Source organism: Gymnogyps californianus, chromosome 8 (assembly GCF_018139145.2).
Source record: "Gymnogyps californianus isolate 813 chromosome 8, ASM1813914v2, whole genome shotgun sequence".
NCBI classification, from domain to species: Eukaryota; Metazoa; Chordata; class Aves; order Accipitriformes; family Cathartidae; genus Gymnogyps; species Gymnogyps californianus.
Window position 1 is genome coordinate 8,714,654 of NC_059478.1, and position 16,199 is coordinate 8,730,852.

A 16,199-nucleotide genomic window follows, 5' to 3' on the forward strand; every position below is an offset into this window, starting at 1 on the left:
CCGCCCGCCATGGCATCCAAGTGCCCCAAGTGCGACAAGACCGTGTACTTCGGTGAGCGCATCCCCGGGACCCGGCCCCGCATCCCCCTCCCCGAGCCGGGGCGCATCCCCGGGAGCCCCGCTCTGTCCCCGGTCCCCCATCCCGGAGCCGGCGCTCATCCCTGCCTGCCCCTTCCCCAAGCCCCGGTGCATCCCCGGGTCCTCTTCTCCTTCCCGGCGCCGGGGTATGTGTCCCCGGGTCCGCCGTCCCCAAGCCCGGTGCACCCCCGGGTCCCCGCTCCGCAGCGGCTCCCCAGCGGGGCGCACCCAGCACCCAGAGCCCTGCCTGGCAGCAGCTGCTTCTCCCCCGGCCCCCCTGCCCCCGCAGCGGCCGCGGCCCCTCTGCTTTGCCCCCCCCCCCCCCATCCCCGGGCTGTGCTGGGGGATGCTGCCGGCTGGCCCTGGGGCGGGGGACACAGGGGGTGTGGGTGGCAGGGGAATCCGGGGCACCCTCCCCTGCTCCCTGGGCTGAGGAGGTGAAGCAGGGGCTTGAGGAGCCCTGGTTGGGGTGTGTGCCCGCAGCCTGTTTTGGGGCTGGGGGGGGGGACTTATACTCGCTGACCCTGTACTCGCTGGCTTGGGTCATAGGGGAACCCAGCCTGTCTGACATGGACGGGGTGCTGGGCAGGGGGCTCTCATGAGCCGGGGGGGTCTCTTGGTATGGAGGAGCAGGGGGTGGCAGGTGCAAACAAAACCTTCTCCCAGCTAATCTGTTCCCATTCCCTGCAAACCTCGCTCCAGGTGTGCCGTTCACCCCTCCCCATCTCGCCTCTCACCCGCCCTCTGCGGGCTGCTCCCCGGTGGGCAAGCTAATGAATGGTTTGGGGTTTCTATGGGACTTTTTCAAAGGCAGTGTCTGGGCTCGGAGGTCCATCTCGGCATGCCCGGGCTGGGTTTGGGCAGCAGCGAGTCCCTGCAGGTCTGTGAGGGCTCTGCTTGGGGTTGTGGCTGGTCAGGATCTCTGGGAACCGGGGCTGGGGTGTCTCCCGTCGGGCATCCCGGGGTGAGCGCCGCCGCCCAGGTTGCAGAAAATGCCGGGGGCGGAGGTGGGAGCGAGGGCTGATCCCCTGCCTTGGTGCCTCACAGCTGCTCCCTGAGGAGCTTGCCCCAGCCCGCATCCCCCCTGTGCGGTGGTGCCCAGCCGGGAGCCCCCCGGGGAGTGACCTGACCCCCCTGGCCCCGGGGTGGGCATCCTGGGGGTGGGCATCCTCGGGGCTGCACTGCAGGCTCAGAGTGGCTCTGAGGACGGATCCAGCACTCCAGTCTGAGCTGCCTCCTGGGACCTGCTGGCCATGGGGTCCAGCTGGCCTGACGCTGCCTGCCTGCACCCCTCCCTGCCCGTCTCCCTCCGGTGCTCCAGGGTCCAGCCCCTGCTGCCTCAGCATGTTTGTTTGGTGGAGAAATACCAAAGGGTGCCGTTTGAGGCATTGGTGCTTTCATTCCTTTCCGGCCATCTCCAAGTAAACACAGAGAAATAGGAATTTGCTGTCTTCCTCCTTTAAACAAACCTATTTGTGTGGGGGTGGGAAGGGCTCAGTCCCTTGGATGTCTTTCCTCGTGTGAATCTTTTCCTTTTTAAGCAGAAAATAGTGTGTCCGTCCAGCCAGCCGGGCATTGGCCCGGGGTCCGAGTCGCTCCTCTTGCTCTGGGGACGAGCCTGCCCTGCGTGGGGGGGGGGGGGGGCCTGGAGCCAGGCTCAGGGACCCCTGCCTTGTTGCTGGAGGAGGCCAGGCTGTGCCAGGAGGTGAAGCGCCAGCCCCCAGCAGTGCCCGTGCTCTTTCTCTCTCCCCATGTGCTGGGGGACTTGTGGGTCTCTTGGGGTTGTGGTCTGGGGGGGGAACAGTGCTGCACCCCATGCCCCCAGCTGCGTGCCGGCTCGCTCGCCCTGGGTGGGTTTCTCTAGGTGTAGTGGTCCGTGTCCAGGTCTCTGCTGCTCCTTGGCTTCCCCGTTCCTGCCACCCTGGGGGATGCCTTGCCCTGCAGGCAGGGAGGAGGCAGGTGCCCGGCAGCGGGGGAACAGCAGCCCCCATCACACACCTCCCCGCGTGGCCCCCGCTGCCCCTAAGAGAGACCCGGGGGTGAGTCGAAACGGGAGTGAGCCAAAAACTTCTCTGTGCTTGGAGCTGAGATAGGCTGGAGCGTGTCCTTGAGGAACCGCCCAGGCTCCGGCAGAGTAAACCCGCGTCTGTTTATTTAATGCATAGAAACTGGATGCAACCTCTGAGCCGTCTTTCCGGGACACGGCTCCTGGGGTTTCCTCCCGATGGACCGCGTGGTTTGGTGGGAAGGGGATGGGAGCGCTGCGCCTGGGGTTTGGTAACGCTTGTGAATTCCTCGGCTGGCCCGAAGCTTAACGGGGAGGTGATTCATAAAGCCCCGCTTGTTCGGGAGCGCTCCTCGCCTGTGCTGAATGAACGCTGGCAACTATAACTTCTCGAATGCCTGGGATTGCAGCCGTGGGTCATGTGTGAGAAATGCCACCGCGTCCCGTTCCCGGCCCCGCGCAGTGCCTGAGCGGCTGACCAACGCCAATGGTCGTGGGTACCGATGGAAAACTCATTTCCAGCCTGCCTGTTGCTTCATGCTCCCTGGAAAAATCCAGCGAGCTCCTCCCTGCGCAGTCAGGAGGATGTGGGCGTTTCCTGAGCTACAGAATGAGCTTTTTTCCTTTAAAAAGCACAGGGAAATATAAAAATAGTTTTCTGGCTTTTTTTCTATGGTTTTTTTTCGAAGCAGGCTGAGGTCTGTGACATTGTTTCCAGCAGTGGCTGGGGCTAACTTTCCTGCTTTGGGAGAGGTTGGAGGGATGAAGTGAATGTTTAACCGGAGGAGCAGCGCTGCCGGTGGCTGCCGGGGCCGGTTCCCATCCCACACTGACAGGTGGTGGCGGGTTGGGGTTGGGATTGGGTTATCTCTTCTGGCAGGAAGCGCCGGAGGGACCAGAGCCGCCTGAAGTTAAACAGCCGCTCGTTTCCCCAGCTCCCTTTTGCATCACTAGCCTTAAATGAGTTTTGCAGGGTGGCCGGGAACCCTGGCCAAGCCTTTCTGCCTCCCATCCTCTCTTCCCAGGGAACTGCGGGGGATCGCGGCGGCGGGGGGTTTCCTGTTTTCCCATCCCAAGCGCGAGGCAGGCGAAAGCCCCAGGGATGCGGCAAGCACACCTGCAGCGGGGTCTGCCAGTGGGCGGCTTTCGGGGAGCGCTCTGCACGTGCTGGGGTGCCTGAGGGCCGGCGGGAGGCTGCTGCGCTGTTTGTTTGGGAAGGGGCATCCTAAAAGCAGGTGGGAGTCACCCAGTAGCCCCAGGGCTTGTCCCGGCTGTGTCTGCAGCCGGAGCAGCAAAGCCGCTCTCTGGGGACGGTTTGCTGGTGGGGTGCCGGAGGGGGACTAAGGACATGGACACATCCAGCTGGGAAGTAAGGAGGGTCCAAGCCTAGCGTGCTCAGAGGGACCCGCAGCAGATGCCTGACCCCGCTGTCACGCGGACGTCCCGAGCGTGGCGAAGAGGGGTGCAGCGAGACACGGGGTGCAGCGAGGTGTGGGGTGCTCTCCCTGCCAAGGTCTGCGCCAGCGGGTCAGCCCTGCAGAAATTCAAGCTGCTCTGCAATTAATAAGTAACCGCTGTCCTTGGCTCCGGGCACTGGCTGTTGGGAGATGGTGGCCCACCAGCGGCCAGGCAGGAGAGGCAGGAGGGCTTTATTTCGATTACAGCCATCCCTAACAAAAGAAGCGGCTTTTCAAGCGCAGCCGGCGTAGCAGTCGGCACGTCAGTGTCGGCATGGCCCCTGGCTTGCCAGCACGAAGGCTGGCTGGGCTCCTTGGGTAACTGCCTGCTCCGATGTCTCGGGGCGGCTGCTCTCGGGGCGTGCGTGGACCTTGCAGAATGGTAACTAAGGATGCACCACTTCCCTGCTCTCTGCGCAGGGCCCTGCCGGGGGGTGAGGGGGATGCCTCTGTGGGAAGCTGAAGGACGGGCTGATTAGCATTAGCTTTTCCCTCAGGAAAATAGCGCGAGCTATAGAAAATTAGCTGTGGGAGGGCGGGACGGTGTGAGGTCTCGGCCTCCTTGCTCTCGTGCACTGTGAAGTGCCTGCTTTGCTGGAGCTCCTGCACGGTGCGGTGCCGGCATCTCGTGTGCATGTTCGTGGGCAGTTGTCTGCCTTGCAGGGAGCTGGGGCTCAGCTGCTGTGGGACGCAGGGATCCATGTGGATGTGCCCGCAGGGGTTGTGCCAGGGGTTTGTGCTGACTGGCCCGGGTGACCTGCTCTCCCTGTGCCGCCGGCCTGCGGGGAGCGGTGCTGCTCCTGGGGCCGTGGGTGCCGGAGGCTTGGGGCTGGCAGGCAGCTCTCTGCGAGCCCGGCTGGTCCTGAGTGACTCAGTTTGCGGTCTGGTTTGTGGAGCTCTGCACCCACGTCTCAGGTCCCAGGCAGAGCTCCTTGTGTTCCGTCCTCCCTCCCTGTCCCTGGCAGGAGCACAGGGATGGGGAGAGGTGAGGTGATAGGACTGGAAAGGAAAGGCAAGGAAAGGCGGAGCAGGAACGCCAAAGCGAGAGGTAATGGAAAATCTTTCACTGCAATGTTGCAATCAAATACGGAGCCTGGAGCGTGTGCCGTGGTGCCAGTTTCGGCTGTGGTGGGGTGGTGGTGCCCATCGCTCCTGCCAATGGGCCGGGAGGCCCTGAAGCAACCAGGGAGGTGATGGTGGGGGAGAGGTCCTGGCATGTAGGTGGGGAGAGCTCTCCTACCAGCCTGCCATGCTCTTGCCAGTGGGGAGCGGTGGTGCTGCGGCCCCCAGAGAGGTCCCGAGCATCCTCTCCCGCTGCCGTCTCTGTTCACACTATGTTGCCCACAGCCCTGGACCAAACCCTGCTTGGAGCTGGTTGTGCCCCATGGCTGCGGGGAGCCAGGAGGGTGGGGAGGTGAGGAGCCATGGGGCTGGAGGGGCACTTAGACAGGCTTGGCAGCTCCAGCATGTCTCTGAGTCCTGCTCTCGCTGACACAGGCCAGGAAACTGTCTTATCCTCCCGGTGCTGCCTGCCAGAGATGGTATCTCAGCGCGCAGGAGGAACACTGTGCTCTGGACCAGCAATTACCCAGGGAGGGGTTTTGCTCGTGTGCCTGCCCGTGCCCCGGCTCTCCGCTGGCCGCTCTGCCCCTCGCCGTGCGGCGGGGCGAGAGGAGGGCTGCAGGCTGCCTGGATTCCTGCCGCTGGCCGGGGGTCCTGCCTGCAACGCGTCGCATGTGGGTCGGCGCCGCAGCACGAAAGCAGCTGATTTCTTGGGCTCAGCCCTGGCTGAACCCAATGCTTGGCAAGAAACACTGCTGATCCTCTCCCAGCACAGCCACGGTCGAGCTGCCCGGCCTCAGAGCCGGAGGGATGCATCCCGTGCGGACACTGCTTGATGAAGTACAGCAGCCCTGTGGAAAATGGAGAAGGGACTTGCTGGAGGCTGCCCCAGCCCCGCGAACCAGAGCGGGAGGTTGAAGGCTCACGGCCAGGAAAGTGCCTGCAGTAGGTGAGGTTTTGTCGGCAGAGAGGCAGGGAGCGGCGGGGTGGACGGGAGCCATGCCGTGCGTTAGGGCTGCGGCTGGAAATCAAACAACCCTCGCTCGTGCCCGAGTGGCTCGGCTACGCGGGGGCTCAGGTCCGGGGGAAGACCTCGCCTCTCCGCTCGGCTGGAAGCGAGGCCCTGGGAAGCGGGACCCCCCCGCCTGGGGTATTCCTCGTTCCCCCTGCCGGCTGCGCTCCCCGGCGAGGCCGTACTGAGCTGGCTTTGTTGCGCACTTGGAGGGAGCCCAGCAAGCAAGCGGCTTGGGGCCGGAGGGCTTGCCTCGCCTTAGTGCGGGGGAGCTAAATATATACGTCTTGGCCACAAAATCACAGTGCGGCATAACCGTCGGCACCGGCTGTGTGATGGGGGAGAGGAGCTGCCTGGCCATGGCTGAGGAGAGCCGGAGGGGACGGGGTGGGGGACGTGGGAAGGCAGCGCAGACCCTTCCCAGGGGACTGGTGGGGCACCACGGCTGGCGGCACAGCCCGGCACGGCATGGCAGGAAATCCTCAAGGCGTCCCTCTCCTTTTCCATCTCCTGGCCATGCTGCGAGGGGCTAGGGAGGGGACAAGGCTGCCTGGGCTCTCGGCTTTGTTTCCAGCCATTTACCAGGCTCCTTTCCCTGCGCTCATCTCTCTTATTCATTCCTTTGTGCTTGTGACTGCTTCGAAGTGCATCTGCAGTCGGTCTGACAGCATCCCTCTCCTCCAAGGATGCCTGTCGCTGGGTCCCTGTGGGGATTTGGCATCTTTATCGCCGTACTGGGCTTTGTCAGCCCTTCTCTGCGTCCTCCCAGGGGTGCGGTGGGATGGATGGGGCACAGCCCAGCCCTTTGCAGAGACGCGGCTGCAGCTACGGTTGCTTTTGCTGAATAAGCCTCCAGCTGGAAGCAGCACTGACGTCAGGCTGTGGAAATACCTGTGCGAGGGCCTGGAGCCGGCTCGGCATAGCCCCTGGCACTGAGGCTGGCAGGAGGGATGCTCCCTCCACACCCCGAAAAGATGCGCCCACCTCTGGCCTGTGCCAGCTGCCTTGCCTGGGCACGGCAAGTAATTAAGGGATGGACCGCGTTGTCTCTGGGGTGGGGCTGCTGCAGAGCGGTGGGGAGCAGACTGCCTCGGCAGCCCCCTAGGGCCCTTTCCTGCTCCTGGCCTCTGATTTTCCCTGGCTCTGATGGTGTCCCTCGTCAGCGTGGGCTGCACCCTCTGCACGGTGCAAATCCACCCCACGGCTACACCCTGCAGCTGGCCGTGTACCCGGCCGTGCCTCCACCTCTCCTCCGTGGGGAATTTCCATAGGGGAGAGGTTTATTATCGATGGGCACCCGGTGCCCACCCACGGCGAGGCGTGTAACCCAGGGCAGGCAAACCCTGACTCATGCACATTTGGCAGAGGCCAAATTCCTGCAGCCGAGTACTCTTAACTCTGCCCTTCCCGGGGGGTGCTGCACGGCTGGTTTAAATTTGGTGGGCTTGAGGGGAGCATCTTGCCACGGGCTGAGTGCGTAGGTGCGGGATCCAGCAAGCAGCGCCGGATGTGCGTGCGCTCGGTGTGATGCTGAGAGGATGCGGGCGCTGGCCCGTCCCTTCCCGGCGTGGCTTGGCGTGGCAGGGCATGGCGTTCGGTGGCAGAGGCTGGGTGCAGTGTGACGTCTGGCTCAGCGAACCCTGTGTCGGAGCCCCATGCCATCCCGCGCTCCCTGCGCAGAGCTGCACGGAGCCCGGGCGCTGCTTCGCCCCAGGCTGCTCTTGCAGTGCTGATGGTGGGGTGCCCCCCGGAGTCAGGGGGTGCGGAGCGGGGCTCCCCCCAGCAGCTGCCCCAGGGCCTCTGCTGTGGCGGGAGGATGTGGCCAGAGACTTCTCCTCTGGAGCTGATGCAATGGTGGAGCAGATGTGGCCGGGTGACAGGAAATCTGGGCGCTGGTGCTTTCCCTCCGCAGTGATTTATGGGGCAGCGCCGCCACGGGCGGGACGCCGCTGCCCTGGAAATGGGCTGGGGTGGCTCCAAGCTGCTTCCTCTGCTCGGCGCGAACAATGCCGCCTGGAAAGCCATCCCGGCTGTGCCGGCCCCGGCCGCAGCCCCCGGGAGCCCTTGTTTGCAGACAGAGGATGCCTGACCAGCCTCTGCGTGGCATTTCCACCCGCGAGCAAGGGGGCAGCCCCCGTGGTTCCCGGGCTGTCCCCGTGCCCCAGGAGCAGGACAGGGCACCGAGCCACCTCCTCCCTCCTGCCCCGTCCCCTGCCAGGGGCTGCAGGTGCCAGCACGGTCCCTCTTCTCTGCATTGCCCCGGGGATGCCTTGGCGGGGGGGTGCATTTGTCAGGGAGCAGCAGGGATTTACAGCTGCCTGAAAGATTATGGAGGAGGGGACACTGGGGGGGCATCTCATCTCGCGGGGGCAGGAAGGAGCTGGTGTGGGCTGTGGCCGGCTGTAATTGCAATGGCCTCTGGAAAACATCCGCCGGGAGTTTCCTCCTTGCTTTGTACCCGGGACTGTGATGGTGCTGGGCCAGGGTGGTGGGGGGAGCTGGGGGCGATGCAGCCGAAGCGCAGCCTGGCCTGGCTGTGCATCCGCTGTGACAAAGCCGAGTGGCTCTTTGGCCCCGAGCCCCTGGCTCGGCTTTCAGCCCGTCACGCTCCGTTTCCCTGCCTGGTTGCCCAGGGGAGGCACCCGTTCCTGCCGGGGAGGGCTGGGGGGGATGCAGGGCTCCTGCAACAGCCCCAAAGCAGCGGGGTGCTGGGACCTCTGTGTCCCCCTCGCTTTTGGGGAGCGCTTGCAGGGCTGGGGGCTGTGTGCCCTGGGGCTTGTCCTCTGCCCCCAGGGGCAGCCGAGGGCTGCAGAGGAAGGGGAGGGCAGGGTCCAGCCCTGGCCCCTTCCCCGTGTGCTGCCTGCTGCGAGGGGCTGGGGAAGCATGAGCCCTCCTGAGCCCCTGGGCTTGGGGGCCAGCAGGGATTTGCCCTGGCAGCTTTGAGCAGGCAGGCACAGACCCCCGGCTGCGGCGGGGCATTCCTTCACCCTGCCGTCCGCTCCCGCCTGGGGTTTGGTCCAACAGCCTGGACTCGTGCGTGGCATCACCGGGAGGTCGGTTCGGAGCTGCTTCCAGCTGGTCCCCCAAGCCCATCCTCCATGTGCTGGCTTGGGGATGCTCTCAGGGCTCTCCTCTGCGCTCCGGTATGGTGGCTCTGGCTCTGCCCCCTCGCGCTGCCCTCCTCTGCCACCGGCCACCCTGCTTTGCACCGGGGCTGATATTTTGGGTGGTGATGGCAGTTGTTTGGGCTTGTCTTGGCCCTGCGGTCTGCCCCGGACGCAGCTGTTTGCCTTGGGAGGAGGGTGGCTCTGGAAGCCAGGACCTGCCCTCGGGGAGCTCTTGACCCCCATCTCAACCTGATGCAAACAGGTGACATTTGCTGAGGTCCTTGGGAGAAAAAGGGCTGGGAAACCCGCTGTCGCAGAGGAGGTCTTCTTGTAGAGCAGGACCAGGCTCCGGTTGCGCTTTTATTTGCTTGTTAAATATTTTATTTGGCTCTTCTGATTTAGTTTTACGGTGGCTTTAACGGGATCATGCTGTTTTCCAGCTGTCTCCGCACATGTGTGGGGGAGAGGGAGGGCAAACGGGAATTGGCGGGGGGCACGGGGCAGCGCCCGGCCCCCCAGGAGCTGGGAGGGACAGGGAACAGCTTGAGGCTGGGGATGCAGGACGAGGTCTGGCAGCCCGTGCTACCTCCCGGGGTGCTCCTGGAGACGTACAGGTTGGGGCCACCCGGAGGAGGTGCATTCGTGTAACCGGTCTCAAAGCGTTCTCCTTCCCTGAATTTGCCCACTGATGCTTTGAAACTGTTTTCAGTGCCGGCAGCGAGTTGCTCTGCAGGTTCGTGGCACTCCGGGGCAATGCAGGGATGGTGTTTGCCTACCCGTCTGCACATCGCGCCGGCTTCCGGGCTGGGGGCGAGGGGGGAGCACCCGCACGCCCAAGAGATGGGTGTTTTCCAGGGCCAAACGTCCATCTTTGGTGACACTGGAGGCTGTCTGCCGTCCCGTCCTCCCGGCTGGAGGCAGGCGGGTGTCCTGGGAGCAGCGCCGGGGGCAGCTCCGGCCGAGGGCTGGAACTGCGGCCGAGGCTCCCCGGGGAGCCCAAGAGGCTGGGTGTGTGTGGGGGAGGCATGACTAAATGGGTGGGGTGGGCATGGTAACACCAAATATTTGAATGGGAGCAGGGCCATTCCGGGTAACGTGGCGGGTAAAAATAGACGCAGGGAGTAGGAAAGAAAACGCTACATTGCTGGACTGGCGCATGGGAAAGGGCGTCTGTGCGACGGCAGAACCGGTGCTGGGCGGGTCAGAGGCTGGGGGGGGGGCCTAAATGGCCCTGGGGACCCTGCAGGCTGCAGCAGAGTGGTCCCTGCAGCATGGCTGATTTGCACAGCGTGCCAATGAGCAGCCCCCCGCCTTGAGCGCAGTCCCCCACGGTGCCCGGAGCCTGGCTTCCCCAGGGGCTTTAGCGGGTGCTGGGCAGTCGCTCACCCCTCTCTCGTGTTCCCTGCAGCTGAGAAGGTGTCCTCCCTGGGCAAGGACTGGCACAAGTTCTGCCTCAAGTGTGAGCGCTGCAACAAGACCCTGACCCCGGGCGGGCACGCCGAGGTAAGAGCCACTGGGGCAGATGGGGTGGGGGAGCTGTGCTGCCATGCAGGGGTGGTCTGGTAGTCTCTCCAGGGCTCTCCAGCACCCAAGGGATGGGGGAGTCCCAGGAATGGGGCTGCGGCAGGTACTCAATGCCATGCGGATGGGCTGTCCCTGCGGAATGCAGGCCCAGGAGCACGCACTGTGGCTTCAAATGGTGAGACCCATGGTGCTCAAGAGCTCTTGTGCACAGACCTGGGCAAGCCACAGAGTGGTGCTGGCACCATGTGCGGTGCCCCAGCTGTGCCACCCTGGCGTGGGCTCCCAGGCAGCCTGTGGCAGGGCTTGGCATGTCCCGGCAAGCACTTGAAGCAGCTCCGTGCACCGGGCAGGCTTGTTTGGGCATCACACTGGCTTCAAAGGCGTGTGGGTGCCGAGAGCCTGCAGCGGAGTGTGGTTACAAACACCAAAAATCGGGGATGCACAGGTTGCCATGGCAATGCTAGCTCGGCACTGGTGCTTTCCGTGCCCTGGGGCTTGCACTGGAGTGCGATGCCACCGTGGCTGCCCAGCGCTTGGGAGTGCGAGGGTGCTGTGCCGGTGGTGGCAGGTGCTCGGGCCTGGGAGCAACTGAGTTATTCTTGTGCAATGCCCCAGCATGACACCCGGTGCCCTGGGTTTTGCGCAGTGCCTGTCATGCCAGAGTGTCACCAGCTCTTTAGCACGGTTTTAGCAGGCGGCACAGCTGGGGAGCGGGCGGCGGCGGCAGGGACAGCCGTGCTGGTTGCCACCAGCCCGTGGGGGGAGTGGGGCTGGTCCTGCCGGGGAGGACGGGGCTGCACGGGTGGATCTGTGCTTCGGGCTGGGTTAAGCCCGGGGGATTTGCTGCTTCTCCTTATAAGGCTGGATTCTGCTCCCATGGGGGACGGCAGCCAAGCCCCCACCGACTGCGCCGACAGCAGGATTTGGCCCTTCCCTGCTTTTTCTCCCTCCTTTCAAGCCAGCATGTCCGGCTGGGTTGGAAAGGTGTCGCGGGGAGACCAGCTAAATGTTTACCCTCCCCTCCAGCATGGTAATGCTGTGAGCACACTGATATTTATGCCTTGCGATATTTTGCAGCTGCCTGCTGCCAGCCCGCTGCCTGCTCGCTTCCCCAGCCTTGCCCCCGGCCGCTCCCAGCCCTCGCCTTCGGCACGGCACCGCTCCGGGAGGCGAGGGAAGGGACGTCGCTCAGCTACCGCCCTGCCTGTTTTGGGCCAGGTGTCCTTGCCTTGGCAGCAGAGGGGATGGAGGGCAGGAGCACGGGGCACGAAGCAGGGCTGAGATGCTGAATGGAGCCGAGCAGGTGATGGGGTGGGTTTGTGCCTGAGGATGGGGTCCCAGCGGGTTTTTCACATGGGGCGGTATGCGTGGCAGCCCCGCTGGCCCCCTGCCCCGGCCACAAAAGCTCTTTCTTTTCTCTTGGAGTCGGTTCCCGCTGGCCCATGAGAAACGGCTGTGGGGAGCGCCGGGGCTTATCGCCCGCTTCGTGCCTTCCTGTGATCATCGCCCCCAGCCGACAGCGGGGCCGATAAGCGGCTGGGCTGGGACCAGCGCCCACGCGGGGCCTCTGATCTCAGGCCAAGGCAAGGGGGGAGGCGAAGCTCGGTGGAAGCCGTGGTGCTCTGTGCGCCTAGTAACGGCCTGACAGCATGCAGGATGCTTAACAGGCAAAGTGATGCCTTACCGGGTCCCCATGGCACACTGCCGCGTTGGGGCTCGGAGGAGCCTCTCAGCTGATCTGCCGCAGGGTGCCAGTGCTCCAGCGATGCAGCATGTGCAGAGCAGCTGGAGTGTTTGATGCAGGCGCAATCCATGAGTGCTCAGGTCGGGTCAGGCTGTCGCTGGCAGACCCGCAGGCTGAGGGTGTCCAGTGGGTGCATTTTGGGGTGTAGGCACGGCCACGGTGGTCTCTGAACATCAGTGGGGATGGAAGGGATCCCAAGGGAACCGCGGTCGCCGCTCAGCATCCTAACACTCCCCTCTCTCCCCAGCACGATGGGAAGCCCTTCTGCCACAAGCCCTGCTATGCCACGCTGTTCGGCCCCAAAGGTACGTTTGTGCTCGCCCCGTGCCTGTGCGGCCGTGCCCAGGACTGCAGGAGGGGCCAGGTCCCCCCATCCCCACTGGCAGGGAGCCGTGGCCCTGAAAGCACCCCAGGAGCCAGGCTAGCATGGGCTGAGCATCAAGCCAGCACTTTGCAGTCCCAACCCTGCTGTCCCCTTGTGCAGAGGGAGGGGAGAGCTGCTGGAGGGAGGAAGGGATCCGTTCTGACAGCTGTCCCTTTTTTTTTTTTTTTTTTTTTTTAATATTTAAAAAACAAATTCCCATTCAGACAGAAGGTGGAGTTGCTCTCCTATCCCAGACGTGGCTGGAGAAAGCCTGGGTCGGGAGAAAGCAAGCCAGGGCTGAGGTGCAGCAGTGTCCACAGTGGCCCTGTGGCTCAGTGGGGCTGGGGGGAGGATGGAGACCCCGAGTGCTCCCAGGCCACTGCAGCCTCTCTCTGCCCCACTGCAGGGGTGAACATTGGCGGTGCCGGGTCCTACATCTATGAGAAGCCGCAGATCGAGGGGCAGACCGCTCCGGGACCCATTGAGCACCCGGTGAAGGTGGAGGAGAGGAAGGTGAATGCCGCGCCTCCCAAGGGACCCAGCAAAGGTGAGGGGCAGGGCAGGACGGGCAGCCTGGCCCTCCACCGTGGCATTCAGCCGGTCCAGAGCCACTGCGTTTGGCAATGGTGTGGGGTGCAGGGTGTGTGCAGGGGGTCCTCTGCACCCATGTGCCCTGGCTGAGATGTCCCTCCGCTTCCCACGCCCATGCCCTCTCTCCTTCCAGCCTCCAGCGTCACCACCTTCACCGGGGAGCCCAACATGTGCCCGCGCTGCGGCAAGAGAGTCTACTTTGGTAAGGTGGCGAGCGGGCAGTGGGTGCATGCCCTGGGGTGGCACGGCCCCACAGTGATGGGGCTCTGTGCAGGACCTCTGGGGCACACAGAGGGGCTGGGAGGGGGTTTTGGCTCAGAGATGGGGTTGGGGACACAGAAGGATGTGCGCGAGGAGCCTGCAGGGATGGATCCTCTTGGAGGAGCTCCTGGGTGCAGAGCTTCATCTGCATCGTGTCCCCTGCTCTGTCACCTCCCAGGTGGGTGGCGTGGCCTTAATAGCTGTCCTTGGCCAACCTCTGTCACCTGCGAGGCAGCAGAGGGGTGGGAGAGATGCGGGAGGCTGGGGTGCACAGGGCTGTCTCGGGATTTTATATACAGAGGTGATGTCCCCACGGGGCGTCCTCTCCCTCAGCATGTGTGCAGGGGGGCTGGCGTGACCTTCCCTCCTTGTCCCCACTCTAGCTGAGAAGGTGACTTCGCTGGGGAAGGACTGGCACCGTCCCTGCCTACGCTGCGAGCGCTGCAGCAAGACACTGACCCCGGGGGGCCACGCCGAGGTAAGGGTGTCCCGGCCCTGAGAGCCCCGGGCAGCGTGCATGAGGGATGCCAGCCGGGCACAGCTGTGCTGTGCCGTGCCGCGCCAGTTGGGCAGCCCCTGCCTTTGCAAGAGGGCAGGGCAGGGCAGGCAGGAGCAGCTCCTGCAGCCTAAGGAATCGCTGGGGGTGCTGGGGTGCGGGTGTCTGCAGGGGATGAGCAGAGCAGGAGAGGTGCCCAGCCAGGGGGATGTGTCCTGGGGACTGGCCTTTCCCCGGACCCCTGCCCCAGGTGACATGCTTCTCTCTGCCCCGCACAGCACGATGGACAGCCGTACTGCCACAAGCCCTGCTACGGGATCCTCTTCGGGCCAAAGGGTGAGTGCCTGTGGGCGCGTGGGGTGGGGAGCCAGTCCGGGGGCACGCGCCCCGCCTGGGCTGCCGCTCTCGATGCTCATGCCACCGCCCAGAGGGGACATCTCCCTGGAGCGTGCCACCTTCCCGCCCGGGTCCTCACCCTCCTGCATCTCCCCCCATGCAGGTGTCAACACCGGAGCTGTGGGAAGCTACATCTACGACAAAGACCCCGAGGCGAAGAACCAGCCCTAGGCGGCGTCCCCCTGCCCGCCCGCCCACCCGCTCTGTGCCCACGTACTAACCTCTTGCTCGCAGCAGGAGCAGACCCTCACCAGGCTGGCCACGGAGCTGTGCTCTCTCTGCTGTCTCTACTCGGGGCAGGATGGCCCTGCCCCCCGGGTTATATATCGTAGTCTCTAATATAAGCTTCAGTGTTTAAAGGCAAAGGTAGAAGGTGTCTCTGGTGGTTCCCAATGCGCTCTGCCCTCCCCAGCCCTCCCACCAGCCCCCCTGAATGTGGGAGGCAGTGGGGCGGGTGTGGGGATGTCACCGTATGCAAGGGATGGCGAGTGGCACCCGAGGGGCTGAGAGCGGGGGGAAGGTGGTAGCAGGAGTCCCACCACGGGAGGATGCTCCCTGCTGCCCCCTGCACGGAGGGCGATGGAGCTGGGCAGGCGTCCCACGGTGCTTGAGGATGGGGGCTGGTGGTCAGGACGCCCAGCCCTATTCCTCGCCAGCTGCTGGGGACGTGTGGGTCCCCTGAGGGCTCTGGCCCATCTGGCAGTGCTGCCCTTCTCCTGGCCCTTCCCGGGCTCCATGCCCTGGCTCTCGCTCTCCCCAGGGCCCGTGCCCAACCCCAGCCACTGTGGGGGTTGCAGGGTCTGGCACCTCCCTGCATCCCCATCCTTGCACCCCCAGGGCATCCCTGTACGTGCACCTGGGCAGGTGCCCAACCCACTCTGCCGGCTGGTTTGGGTTGGTGGCCCCCGTCCCCCCCCCCCCAGCAGCCCTGGGAGAGCGGGCTGGTCCCTGCCTTCGGAGGGCAGAGCGCATTGGGCTGGCGGCTCGGCGGCGGGATGCCCGCCTGCTTCCCAGAGCCGGAGGTTTCTTAATTGTTGTTGTTTATTTATAAGCAGTTGTAAATGTGCCCTTCGCTTTGGAGAATGACACGTGCCCCCCAGTCTCACCCGTCCCCCCTGCGCACGCCCAGCCCCGCTGCTGCCCAGGAGGCCGGGGAGGGGGCTGGTGCAGGGCACCCACCGGGGCGGTGAGCCCTGGGGTGCCAGCACCCCGCTCTCTCCGGGCTCCCTGCGCCACTGTGGGACTGACTTTTGTTATTTGCTGACAATAAAGGTTTTGAGAGATGCGTTGTGCGGCTCAGCTCTGGGCAGAGGTGGGGGAAGCTGTGTGCGCCGTGCAGCATCCCTCCAGTCCCAGGACAGTGTGGGGATCCTGCCGCTACGGTCCTGCCCCAGCTGGCTCCTCCTGCGGCAAGACAGAGCAGCCTCAGCCCTAGCTGAACCCAAGGTGCCCAGGCCAGAGCTGCTCTTGAATGCAGCACAAGCCACGGCGGCTCCCCGGGCTGTGAGCAGGATGGGCTTGTAGGAGGCTGTGCTGGCCCTGCAGCTGGGATGGGATGGGATGGGATGGGATGGGATGGGATGGGATCCTCCCCAGCTTTGCAGGGTGGAAAACTAATGAAGGGATGTTACGTGGCAGGTGACACTGTCCCCCCCAGCCTGGGCTTGCTGAGAAGGCACAGTGCCTGAGCTGGGCTGCCGGTGGGAAAGCCCAGCCCGGCAGCAGCGGTGCAGGAATGCAGCTCAGGGGCACGGGCCACCCCCTGCAACCCCTGGGAGCTGCCATGTCCCCGGCCAGATACCAGCTCTGCTGCCAGGCCTGGTTTTAGACATCCAGCTATTCCCCCTAGGAGCTCGGCGTCTGGAAAGCAAGGCACGGAGGCTGGGGCTGCCAAGGCAAACACCGGCTCTGGGAACCGCCGCTCCGGCTCATCCCCTCCGGCAGGTTCTTGCAAGAGCCCTGTTGGGCTGCCTGCTGGCTGTGCCCCCCGGGGATGCAGGCACCCCACCGGCCCCGTTTGCTGGGGAAAACAGGGACCTGGTGCCCCCTGCAATGTTGTGCATCCTTGTAGCAGCCTCAGCCCTGGAGCTGCTCCGTCACCC

General features: G+C 64.6%; 1 protein-coding gene across 1 annotated transcript; it reads left to right on the top strand.

Moving 5' to 3' along the window:
- On the top strand, positions 1–15,380 carry CRIP2 (cysteine rich protein 2). The gene is made up of 8 exons (XM_050901142.1): positions 1–52; positions 10,130–10,224; positions 12,237–12,294; positions 12,760–12,900; positions 13,078–13,146; positions 13,589–13,683; positions 13,980–14,037; positions 14,201–15,380. Exons 1-8 carry the CDS (start codon positions 10–12, stop codon positions 14,266–14,268), a joined length of 627 nt encoding a protein of 208 aa, XP_050757099.1. The 5' UTR covers positions 1–9; the 3' UTR covers positions 14,269–15,380.
- Positions 15,381–16,199: the final 819 nt, after the last annotated feature.

What these genes read in the sequence shown, in the direction of transcription:
- CRIP2 (XM_050901142.1), top strand. Translation starts at nt 10, where the DNA reads ATGGCATCCAAGTGCCCCAAGTGCGACAAGACCGTGTACTTCG. An exon ending in CACGCTGTTCGGCCCCAAAG is followed by an intron (nt 12,295 to 12,759) that starts GTACGTTTGTGC and finishes GCCCCACTGCAG; the next exon opens with GGGTGAACATTGGCGGTGCC. An exon ending in TCCCAAGGGACCCAGCAAAG is followed by an intron (nt 12,901 to 13,077) that starts GTGAGGGGCAGG and finishes CTCTCCTTCCAG; the next exon opens with CCTCCAGCGTCACCACCTTC.